The sequence below is a fragment of the Balaenoptera acutorostrata genome, chromosome 11 (genome assembly GCF_949987535.1).
Source record: "Balaenoptera acutorostrata chromosome 11, mBalAcu1.1, whole genome shotgun sequence".
Classification (NCBI taxonomy): domain Eukaryota; kingdom Metazoa; phylum Chordata; class Mammalia; order Artiodactyla; family Balaenopteridae; genus Balaenoptera; species Balaenoptera acutorostrata.
In genome coordinates, this window is record NC_080074.1 from 105,267,183 (window position 1) to 105,279,888 (window position 12,706).

At 37.7% G+C, this 12,706-nt stretch overlaps 1 protein-coding gene across 13 annotated transcripts in view; it reads left to right on the forward strand.

The window, feature by feature from the left end:
• Positions 1 to 12,706, forward strand: part of ERC1 (ELKS/RAB6-interacting/CAST family member 1) — a 424,409-nt gene that overhangs the window by 190,013 nt on the left and 221,690 nt on the right. For 9 of the 13 annotated variants that reach the window (XM_057555932.1, XM_057555936.1, XM_057555931.1 and 6 more), the window contains one exon: positions 1,365 to 1,496. The exons of the other annotated variants lie outside the window; for them this stretch is intronic. In XM_057555932.1, coding sequence (XP_057411915.1) covers positions 1,365 to 1,496 — 132 coding nt within the window. The remainder of the gene's footprint in view (positions 1 to 1,364; positions 1,497 to 12,706) is intronic. 13 annotated transcript variants of the gene reach the window in all.

Here is a 12,706-nt window from a genome sequence, read left to right on the forward strand (position 1 = left end):
TAGCTAAACTGCCCTGCATAAAACAGAACCTTACTTAGGGACTAACTCAGAGTATTTTATAACATTATCTCCGAGAAGAATGAAAACTTACAAAAAAAAAAAATGAACATACATCATCAAAATGTGAATATTCTTTTTCCTAAATCTCTTTTTTTTAATTGAGAAAAATGGGAGAGAGCAAAAGATATAACAACTTTTTATTAGGAAGGATGTTAAATAATAGATGCCATTCCATCACAGTTGGGAGAAAAATCTGACTTACCTTTGAGAGATTTCAGTTCTAGATTTCTGAAGACAGAGTTGTCAAGAAAGGACTTTCTTGTACTTTGTACTTATGAAAACTGAACTACAATAAGATCAAATAAGAGTTGCATAGATAAAAGACAAAATCCTTTGGTATCTTTTGCTGGTATGAGTGTTCAGAAAGTTGGAGAATGAATGGACAAATCTTGTTCTTTGTTTCATCTATTAATAAAAGGCAGCACTTTATTCTTAGTCTTCTGGTTCTATAAGAATTTAAAGAAGAAATGCTTAGAATAATCTGATGAATCCAGTTCTTCATACTACTTGAAAACTGTTCCATTTATTCTTCTTATTTTAAGATCGTCTATCTTACATGATTTTAAAGTCCTGTAGGATTTTGTTTGTCTTTCTGGTAGAAATCCATATTTACCTCCCCAAAAGTTACTTCTTAGACTTGTGTAGAATATTAGGCCTAGTGGGTTTTGGTTGTCTAACCAAATTACTCATCCTTAGCCAGACCAGTTACTTACCACCAGTTATTTTTAGTTTTCTTATATGAGATTGAGAGAAAACTTTACTCTCTTGAATTCATTAGGAAAAATCTCCTTTTGCATTTCTTTTTTAAAAAATGAATTTTCCAACAATTGTCTGTATGTAGCATATAATCTGACTGATCATGCTGTTTACTTAACTTTTTCATCTAGGCTTAACTTTGCAGGGAGAGAATGTTTAGCTATTGAGTCTTGTGACTTAGGCTTCATCAAAGCTGGCTTTAAGCCCAGTTTAGAGAGTAGTTCAAAAACAGGTTTGCATTTTTAAATAATCAAGCCCCTGCTGCCTGTCTGCCTAACACAAACAATTTTCTTCTGTGTGTTATGGAGAAAGTCCATCACAGGTTTCTCTTGCTTAACTAACTTGACCCTTTGCTCTTAATAATATACTTCTTCAACCTCTTTACGTCTTTCTTCCCCTGTTTTATTCTTTCCTTTGTGTCCATATCTTTTTGGCCTAGATGTACTTCTGAAGGGAAGAACATTTTATAAGCACATAGCCCTTTCTTGATAAATGGGCTCTCCTTGAGTTAATTAGTCTCCTTCACCTGGTCTTCCGTCGTTTTCCAGGACAGTCTCCGTAAGAAGGATGACAGGATTGAAGAGCTGGAAGAAGCACTAAGAGAAAGTGTACAGATAACTGCAGAGCGAGAGATGGTGCTGGCACAGGAGGAGTCAGCCAGGACCAGTGCTGAAAAACAGGTCTGCGATTTTTTACAGTTACGGCAGTGCTGCTGGTTAAAGGAGGGTGAAGCCCAGCCAGTATGGCTTAGGTGAACAGTACATAATGTATGTTTGCAGGGTTTCAAAGCACTTCACCGAGTGTAAGTATTTAGAGTTAAATAAGAATTAAAGCATAGCCGTATTAAGAATTGATTCATGTTAATGCAGTCGTCTGTGCGTTCCATATTTGGGGCTGACTTGTATATATTGATGTTGTATATGCTGACACATCTGATGAGATGAAATTTAACTTGCCTGTCTGTCACCAGACTGAGCACAACCCTGCTTTTAAATTAAATGGGAAAACACAAACACTTCTGAGTCAAAGATGTTGATTTAAATAGCAAAAGATTTATTTATTTTATAGCCTGTCTTGTTCACAAGAGCCGTTAAAGTTATAACAAGTTGAGGTTGGTAACAGGTATGAAGGACATAGATGTCATGACACCTGGGAGTCCCAGATCAGCATCTCAACCCGGAGGTGACTTGTTAAAGAATTCTGCTGTTTCTATTTGTTTTCTATGTTTTTATATGTCTTTTTAGATTCTCTACCCTTGCTTTAAACTTTTTATTAGGAAGAATAACTAAAGGTGGGAGGTCTGAATGGAAGAAATAGTTTTAACAAGTGAAGGCTCTAATCTCAGTTCCCATTATGAGAGTATCATTTTTCCAGTGTTGTTTCCATCTCTTTGTTGGAGAAATATAAGTGCCAAACAGGTAAAAAGTGTTCAGTGAGAGGGTGACATGAATCTTTTGGGGAGCCCTTTGATCAGACCACCAGAGCTCTTGTGAGCTAGGGTAGCTCCATAGCAAGGAAGAAGGGTACCTTTCAAAGCAGACGTGTCATGGTGTGTACCACCAGGCAGTCCCCTCATAACAGATACAAGGATCTGGTTTCTTTAGTGTCAAGTGTAGAAAGACAAACTGACATTTATTAGCAAAGCTGAAGGAAAATTGATCTTTCCAGAATGAGTTTCTTTCAGTGCCCTATTCTTAGATAAATGCCTCGGTCCACTTTCTATTTGAATATTTATTAACGTGCAGTTAAACAGAGCTTGGGGAGTGGAGAGCCTCAGAGAAGGGGTAGTGTCAGCCATTGTTCCAGGGTGGGGAGGGATTTTTTTGTATCTTGATTCTACCTTTCTTACATTCTTCCCTCTGTTTTCAAAATGTTCCCCATTTTGTCTTTCTGTAAAGATTTTTTTTCTGCTTTGGGATCATTGTTTAGTGACAAGTCTTACATATCAGACATCATGTAGACATTTTGGCAATTAATAATAAATCATGTCATGGTATATAGACTGCTGTTACATGTTCTTTTTTAAGCTATAGTGTGAACTGGTTATAATTTGCTTTCTGGGGCTGATTGATTGATATTAATGACTATTTTTATTTTTATTTTATTTATTTATTTTTTTCTTGTACTTTCTTTTTTTTTTTCCACACACACACACTGTATTTTATTTTTACAAGAGATAGACTGACACCAAGCATTGTTAAATGGATGACCACAGCAAAAGCAACAATGATTGCAATTACCAAACACAAAACACACTGATACTATGTCGTAATATTGACATTCAGTCCAGTAATCCTCCACTGTAACAGATCCTTTACTTTGCAGAGAAAATTGATTTGTATATTTTTTGCCTCTGAGTCCTTGTGGGATTTTTTTTTGTTTTTATTCAAACAAAGTCACAAAAATTATAATCATCCTCATCAGTTCACTCAGTCCCATGTAATTAATTTTTTTTCCCATCTTGATCTTTTGTTAGCACTTTTATGAGTTCATCAGTTTTCCATTAGAGTTCTGAAAATGCTTATTCATTCAGTTCAGCAGTATAGTCAGTTACCAGAAACCTGTGCTTGTCAGGGTCTTTTCCATGAATTCCTTGGAGATGAAACCCTTTTATAGGAACATTTTTGCAAAAGCATCAGAGTACACCCAGAACTGTCTGTAAATGACAAAAGACTTAAAAATGACCACGGTTAAAGATTTGATGAAAGTTCATAATAATGCAATTGACAAGGAAGTTTAGTTATTTCTGAGATATACATTTTAAAGTAGTAACTGGAATTATGACTAATAACATTATACCAGAACATACAAGATTTTTAGGAATTTCATGTAATGTCTGAAACATTTATATTAACGTGTTTCCATACAAATAACCCAAAGAAAGTTTAGTATTAGTTGTTTCGTTTGTTTGTTTGTTTATACTGCAGGTTCTTATTAGTCATCAGTTTTATACACATCAGTGTATACGTGTCAATCCCAATCGCCCAATTCAGCACACCACCATCCCCACCCCACCGCGGTTTTGCCCCCTTGGTGTCCACACGTCTGTTCTCTACATCTGTGTCTCAACTTCTGCCCTGCAAACCGGTTCATCTGTACCATTTTTCTAGGTTCCACATACATGCGTTATTATACGATATTTGTTTTCCTCTTTCTGACTTACTTCACTCTGTATGACAGTCTCTAGATCTGCCCACGTCTCAACAAATGACTCAATTTCGTTCCTTTTTATGGCTGAGTAATATTCCATTGTATATATGTACCACAACTTCTTTATCCGTTTGTCTGTCAATGGGCATTTAGGTTGCTTCCATGACCTGGTTATTGTAAATAGTGCTGCATTGAACATTGGGGTGCATGTGTCTTTTTGAATTATGGTTTTCTCTGGGTATATGCCCAGTAGTGGGATTGCTGGATCATATGGTAATTCTATTTTTAGTTTTTTAAGGAGCCTCCATACTGTTCTCCATAGTGGCTGTATCAATTTACATTCCCACCAACAGTGCAAGAGGGTTCCCTTTTCTCCGCACCCTCTCCAGCATTTGTTGTTTGTAGATTTTCTGATGATGCCCATTCTAACTGGTGTGAGGTGATACCTCATTGTAGTTTTGATTTGCATTTCTCTAATAATTAGTGATGTTGAGCATCTTTTCATGTGCTTCTTGGCCATCTGTATGACTTCTTTGGAGAAATGTCTATTTAGGTCTTCTGCCCATTTTTGGATTGGGTTGTTTGTTTCTTTTTTTTTCTTTTTTTTTTTAAAGGATTTTCTTATTTATTTATTTATTTATTTATTTATTTTTGGCTGTGTTGGGTCTTCGGTTCGTGCGAGGGCTTTCTCCAGTTGCGGCAAGCGGGGGCCACTCTTCATCGCGGTGCGGGGACCGCTCTTCATCGCGGTGCGCGGGCCTTTCTCTATCGCGGCCCCTCCCGTCGCGGGGCACAGGCTCCAGACGCGCAGGCTCAGCAATTGTGGCTCACGGGCCCAGCTGCTCCGTGGCATGTGGGATCTTCCCAGACCAGGGCTCGAACCCGTGTCCCCTGCATTAGCAGGCAGATTCTCAACCACTGCGCCACCAGGGAAGCCCCGGGTTGTTTGTTTCTTGAATACTGAGCTGCATGAGCTGTTTATATATTTTGGAGATTAATCCTTTGTCCATTGATTCGTTTGCAAATATTTTCTCCCATTCTGAGGGTTGTCTTTTCGTCTTGTTTATGGTTTCCTTTGCTGTGCAAAAGCTTCTAAGTTTCATTAGGTCCCATTTGTTTATTTTTGTTTTTATTTCCATTACTCTAGGAGGTGGATCAAAAAAGATCTTGCTGTGATTTATGTCAAAGAGTGTTCTTCCTATGTTTTCCTCTAAGAGTTTTATAGTGTCCGGTCTTACATTTAGGTCTCAAATCCATTTTGAGTTTATTTTTGTGTATGGTGTTAGGGAGTGTTCTAATTTCATTCTTTTACATGTACTTGTCCAGTTTTCCCAGCACCACTTATTGAAGAGACTGTCTTTTCTCCATTGTATATCCTTGCCTCCTTTGTCATAGATTAGTTGACCATAGGTGCATGGGTTTATCTCTGGGCTTTCTATCTTGTTCCATTGATCTATGTTTCTGTTTTTGTGCCAGTACCATATTGTCTTGATTACTGTAGCTTTGTAGTATGGTCTGAAGTCAGGGAGTCGGATTCCTCCAGCTCCGTTTTTTTCCCTCAAGACTGCTTTGGCTATTCGGGTTCTTTTGTGTCTCCATACAAATTTTAAGATGATTTGTTCTAGTTCCGTAAAACATGCCATTGGGAATTTGATAGGGATTGCACTGAATCTGTAGATTGCTTTGGGTCATATAGTTATTTTCACAATATTGATTCTTCCAATCCAAGAACATGGTATATCTCTCCATCTGTTGTATCATCTTTAATATCTTCCATCAGTGTCTTATAGTTTTCTGCATACAGGTCTTTTGTCTCCCTAGGTAGGTTTATTCCTAGGTATTTTATTCTTTTTGTTGCAATGGTAAATGAGAGTGTTTCCATAATTTCTCTTTCAGATTTTTCATCATTAGTGTATAGGAATGCAACAGATTTCTGTGCATTAATTTTGTATCCTGCAACTTTACCAAATTCATTGATTAGCTCTAGTAGTTTTCTGGTGGCATTTTTAGGATTCTCTATGTATAGTATCATGTCATCTGCAAACAGTGACAGTTTTACTTCTTCTTTTCCAATTTGTATTCCTTTTATTTCTTTTTCTTCTCTGATTGCCATGGCTAGGACTTCCAAAACTATGTTGAATAATAGTGGCGAGAGTGGACATCCTTGTCTCATTCCTGATCTTAGAGGAAATGCTTTCAGTTTTTCACCATTGAGAATGATGTTTGCTGTGGGTTTGTCATATATGACCTTTATTATGTTGAGGTAGGTTCCCTCTATGCCCACTTTCTGGAGAGTTTTTATCATAAATGGGTGTTGAATTTTGTCAAAAGCTTTTTCTGCATCTGTTGAGATGGTCATATGGTTTTTCTCCTTCAATTTGTTAATATGGTGTATCACATTGATTGATTTGCATGTATTGAAGAATCCTTGCATCCCTGGGATAAATCCCACTTGATCGTGGTGTATGATCCTTTTAATGTGTTGTTGGATTCTGTTTGCTAGTATTTTGTTGAGGATTTTTGCATCTATATTCATGAGTGATATTGGTCTGTCATTTTCTTTTTTTGTAGTACCTTTGTCTGGTTTTGGTATCAGGGTGATGATGGCCTCATAGAATGAGTTTGGGAGTGTTCCTTCCTCTGCAATTTTTTGGAAGAGTTTGAGAAGGATGGGTGTTAGCTCTTCTCTAAATGTTTGATAGAATTCACCTGTGAAGCCATCTGGTCCTGGACTTCTGTTTGTTGGAAGATTTTTAATCACAGTTTCAATTTCATTACTTGCGATTGGTCTGTTCTTATTTTCTGTTTCTTCCTGGTTCAGTCTTGGAAGGTTATACCTTTCTAAGAATTTGTCCATTTCTTCCAGGTTGTCCATTTTATTGGCATAGAGTTGCTTGTAGTAGTCTGTTAGGATGCTTTGTATTTCTGTGGTGTCTGTTGTAACTTCTCCTTTTTCATTTCCAATTTTATTGATTTGAGTCCTCTCCCTCTTTTTCTTGATGAGTCTGGCTAATGGTTTATCAATTTTGTTTATCTTCTCAAAGAACCAGCTTTTAGTTTTATTGATCTTTGCTATTGTTTTCTTTGTTTCTATTTCATTTATTTCTGCTCTGATCTTTATGATTTCTTTCCTTCTGCTAACTTTGGGTTTCGTTTGTTCTTCTTTCTCTAGTTCCTTTAGGTGTAAGGTTAGATTGTTTACTTGAGATTTTTCTTGTTTCTTGAGGTAGGCTTGTATAGCTATAAACTTCCCTCTTAGAACTGCTTTTGCTGCATCCCATAGGTTTTGGATCGTTGTATTTTCATTGTCATTTGTCTCTAGGTATTTTTTGATTTCCTCTTTGATTTCTTCAGCGATCTCTTGGTTATTTAGTAACGTATTGTTTAACCTCCATGTGTTTGTGTTTTTTACGTTTTTTCCCCTGTAATTCATTTCTAATCTCATAGCATTGTGGTCAGAAAAGATGCTTGATATGATTTCAATTTTCTTAAATTTACTGAGGTTTGATTTGTGGCCCAAGATGTGATCTGTCCTGGAGAATGTTCCATACACACTTTAGAAGAACGTGTAATCTGCTGTTTTTGGATGGAATGTCCTATAAATATCAATTAAATCTATCTGTTCTGTTGTGTCATTTAAAGCTTCTGTTTCCTTATTTATTTTCATTTTGGATGATCTGTCCATTGGTGTAAGTGAGGTGTTAAAGTCCCCCACTATTATTGTGTTACTGTCGATTTCTTCTTTTATAGCTGTTAGCAGTTGCCTTACGTATTGAGGTGCTCCTATGTTGGGTGCATATGTATTTATAATTGTTATATCTTCTTGGATTGATCCCTTGATCATTATGTAGTGTTCTTCCTTGTCTCTTGTAACATTCTTTATTTTCAAGTCTATTTTATCTGATATGAGTATAGCTACTCCAGCTTTCTTTTGATTTCCATTTGCATGGAATATCTTTTTCCATCCCCTCACTTTCAGTCTGTATGTGTCCCTAGGTCTGAAGTGGGTCTCTTGTAGACAGCATATATAGAGGTCTTCTTTTTGTATCCATTCAGCAAGCCTGTGTCTTTTGGTTGGAGCATTTAATCCATTCAAGTTTAAGGTAATTATCCATATGTATGTTCCTGTGACCATTTTCTTAATTGTTATAGGTTTGTTTTTGTAGGTCCTTTTCTTCTCTTGTGTTTCCCACTTAGAGAAGTTCCTTTAGCATTTGTTGTAGAGCTGGTTTGGTGGTGCTGCATTCTCTTAGCTTTTGCTTGTCTGTAGAGCTTTTTATTTCTCCATCGAATCTGAATGAGATCCTTGCTGGGTAGAGTAATCTTGGTTGTAGTTTCTTCCCTTTCATCACCTTAAGTATATCATGCCACTCCTTTCTGGCTTGTAGAGTTTCTGCTGAGAAATCAGCTGTTAACCTTATGGGAGTTCCCTTGTTGTTATTTGTCATTTTTCCCTTGCTGCTTTCAATAATTTTTCTTTGTCTTTAATTTTTGCCAATTTGATTACTGTGTGTCTCGGCGTGTTTCTCCTTGGGTTTATCCTATATGGGACTCACTGCGCTTCCTGGACTTGGGTGGCTATTTCCTTTCCCATGTTAGGGAAGTTTTCGACTATAATCTCTTCAAATAGTTTCTCTAGTCCTTCCTCTCTCTCTTCTCCTTCTGGGACCCCTATAATGTGAATGTTGGTGCGTTTAATGTCCCAGAGGTCTCTTAGGCTGTCTTCATTTCTTTTCATTCTTTATTCTTTAGTCTGTTCCGCAGCAGTGAATTCCACCATTCTGTCTTCCAGGTCATTTATCCGTTCTTCTGCCTCAGTTATTCTGTTATTGATTCCTTCTAGTTTAGTTTTCATTTCAGTTATTGTATTGTTCATCTCTGTTTGTTTGTTCTTTAATTCTTCTAGGTCTTTGTTAAACACTTTTTGCATCTTCTCGATCTTTGCCTCCATTCTTTTTCCGAGGTCCTGGATCATCTTCACTATCATTATTCTGAATTCTTTTTCTGGAAGGTTGCCTATCTCCATTTCATTTAGTTGTTTTTCTGGAGTTTTATCTTGTTCCTTCATCTGGTATATAGCCCTCTGCCTTTTCATCTTGTCTATCTTTCTGTGAATGTGGTTTTTGTTCCACAGGCTGCAGGATTGTAGTTCTTCTTGCTTCTGCTGTATGCCCTCTGGTGGATGAGTCTATCTTAATAGGCTATTTTTAGATCAGTTTTTTAGTTCACAGAAAAGTTGAGCAGAAAGTACAGAGAGTTCCCATATACGCCTTCCTAGACCTCAATTTCCCTTGTTGTTAACGTCTTGCATTGGTGTGATACAGTTGTTAAAATTGATGGGCCAGTATTGACACATTATTAACTAGTCCATAGTTTACAGTTTGGATCATTCTCATGTTATACATATTATGGGTTTTGCCAAATGTATGATGGCATGTATCTACCATTACAGTATCATACAAAATAGTTTCAGTCCCTGAAAATTCCCCATGCTCCTCCTTTTCATCCCTCCCCCATCTCCCCAATCCCTGATCTTTTTCCTGTAACCTTTTCAGACTGGCTTCTTTCCTTTAGCCTCTGCGTTTAAGGTAATCCCATGTCTTTTTGTGGCCTGAGAGTTTATCTTGTTTTATCTCTGAAAATATTCCACTGAATGGACGTACCATTGTTTGTTTATTCCATTACCTATTGAATAACACCTTGGTTGCTTCCAGTTTTTGGCAGTTGTCAATAAAGCTGCTGTAAACATTCATGTGCAGGTTTCTGTATGGGCATCAGTTTTCAACTCATTTAGGTAAATGTCTGGGAGTGTGATTGCTAGGTTGTATTGAGCTTTGTAAGAAACTGAAAAAAAAATCTTTTGAAGTGGCTGTAAATAATTCGCTTTTAATTGCATGCCTTTTTCTTTCTCTCTTTCCTGTTTATCTTTGTTCGTCCATTCTGCTACTCACTGCCTGTCTGAAGCTGTTGAGTGAAATATTGCATGAGACCAGTCATTTGGGCTTTAAGTGGTTTAAGGTATGAAGAAACTGCTTTTATGTTTGTACTTCTGAGGCTGTGTACCCGTCATTCACTGTCCTCCAGCTTCCATCTTCTATTCTTTTATTGTATCTTTTTCTGTCTTCTAACCCTACTGTTAATTTTGCTTATATGTATTAATTGTATGCACCAAAGTAATCTACAAATATTTGTTTGAAATATCTTAAATGGCTTTTAATGTCCCTAATGGCTAGGGACATTATACTTATTATCTTGCTCAGGTCCAGAATTTATGTCTCTTGCCTAAATTTAGCCTCTGAGAAGAAATGCCTCCCTCTGATAGAAGAAGGGTAGCTGCATCTCTGAATTTCTCAAGGAGCAATGTAAAGTTGTTTGGGAACCATTTCTGTTATTAAAATAAAATACAGAACCTTTTAAAGTTTGAGCAGAGAAAAACTCTCAAAGGAAAATGACTCTTAATGCCTTTCTTGTATTCTTACAGGATCCCCTTACATGTCTTTATTCCTAATATGTGCTGCTCTACACTGAGCCCATGCCCCAAATTTAAAGAAGTTGTCCAATGATCTAGTGAAGGAAGACCTCCTCTAACCTGTGTTGGCAAATGGAGAGAATAAAGTGAATAATTCTGTGGGGGAAAACTCAAGGGCTTTTTTTTTTTTTAATAAATTTATTTATTTTATTTATTTTTATTTTTGGCTCTGTTGGGTCTTCGTTGCTGTGCGCAGGCTTTCTCTAGTTGCGGCGAGCGGGGATTACTCTTCGTTGCGGTACACGGACTTCTCATTGCGGTGGCTTCTCGTTGCGAAGCATGGGCTCTAGGTGCACGGGCTTTAGTAGTTGCGGCACACGGGCTCAGTAGTTGTGGCTCGTGGGCTCTAGAGTGCAAGCTCAGTAGTTGTGGCGCACGGGCTTAGTTGCTCCACAGCATGTGGGATCTTCCCGGACCAGGGCTCAAACCCGTGTCCCCTGCATTGGCAGGCGGATTTTTAACCACTGTGCCACCAGGGAAGCCCTCAAGGGCTCCTTTTACCTTTGCTTTGTTCCTTTCCATATGGGTTTTCTTCTTTGGAAACTTCTCTCTGCTCAACTTTTGACAGGTTTTGTGTTGTGTTCAATTTAAGCGTCTATATGAACATAGAGTAAAGATTGTTCCCTTAAATAGGTCGCAGAATTGCCAAGGGGCTGGGAGCAGTGTCTTCTGTTCAGTATTGTTACTGTGAACTTAACATTTTTGACATGATTGTGTTTTTGTTTTTGTTTTGTTTTTTAGCACTTGAAAAGAATGTTTTAAATATCTTCACTGGTATTCTTTGAGAGTAAATTTATTTTTTGAAGGAGCCATTTGCAAATTGCTAGCTAAATGTTTCAAAAACGCCTCTAAAGTAATAAGACTTTTTCTTGTCACTTAGTAAGGTGGATTTATATCTGTCCCTAAAGTATATTTTTTAATGTTTTGAGCAATGGAAAAGATATATCCTGTCAATATGACTAACATTTGCACGAGTTCTCATTTCAAAGCTCATTTTTAATAGTGATACTCATTTTTTTCAAATTGCCATTTGGCCATTATCTGGCGTGTGTGTTAAGTGTAAATTCTTGACCTAGAAGATCATAACGTTTTACCAATGATTTGCTAGATAGTTATAGATGAATGAGCATTTTTAAGGATTACATCTTTTCTTATTCTTTTTTAATTCAGGTTTTAAAACTTTTTCTTTGCATATTAAAAATTGTGCAATCTAATTAAAATCATTTGAACAAAAAGTGACACTTGATTAAAGTTCATTTTACAACCTGTAGGACACCCTGGACCAGCATGGCCTTCACTCCAGGTTTCTCTGTCATCCCACCCAGGTGCTTCCTTCAACTTGCAAGGCCTCTCCCTTCCCTGTCAGCCAGGCAGGCAGACGGGAGAGGCAGGCATGCTTCCTTGTCAGTAGTTTTTGGTTCTTTGATGTGAAAGTGGGCAGCACAGTCATTTAAGCTTGATCCATCTTTTTGTGGGAAGTCTGGTGCATATTGGGAGCACACGCCTCACTGCGCCTCACCTGCTTGCTTCTCCTGTTCCACTGTTTCTTTTGCAGGTGGTGGGTTTTTCTCCACATTTCTGTCTTCCTCACTTCTGACTGAATCTCAGCCACACCTGCTGTGTCGAGGTGGCTGCAGAGGAGGTGGCGCTGGACACAGGACAGTGGGGCCTGCCCAGTGGCTGCTGCCGAGTGTCCTATCTGTTTTTGTTCTTAAAGGTTTATTAAATCCCCTATTAGCTGCAAATCTACCCAGCCAATTACACAGCAGTTATCACCATGATACCTGAGTAAATACTTGTTCAAATGGAACAGTTACCACGGCAAAGCAGCACTGGTAGCTGGGCAGCCTAGAGAAGATGGTGTATGGTGACAGGACTGTAATTGGACTCCCCAGGCCTTCCCATTGCCTTCTACTTTCAGCTGTTCCCAAAATGTACAATTTATTATTTGGTCTTATAAACAGAATCCTGTACTGATCTGAATATTTATAGCAAATGATATTTTCCTCAGTTTTTAATTAAGTGGCAGTAATGCTCAGAAAATAAAATACCTTTACTTACACTACCTTTTCCATAGACGTTTATTGAATGCCATGTATTTTTCCAGATGCCACACTAAGGATTGAAAATAAAAAGGTAATAGATACAGCCTCTGCCTCAAGAAGTTCACGTTTATTGGGAAAGCCTGGAGAATGAACCTATAATTATGGT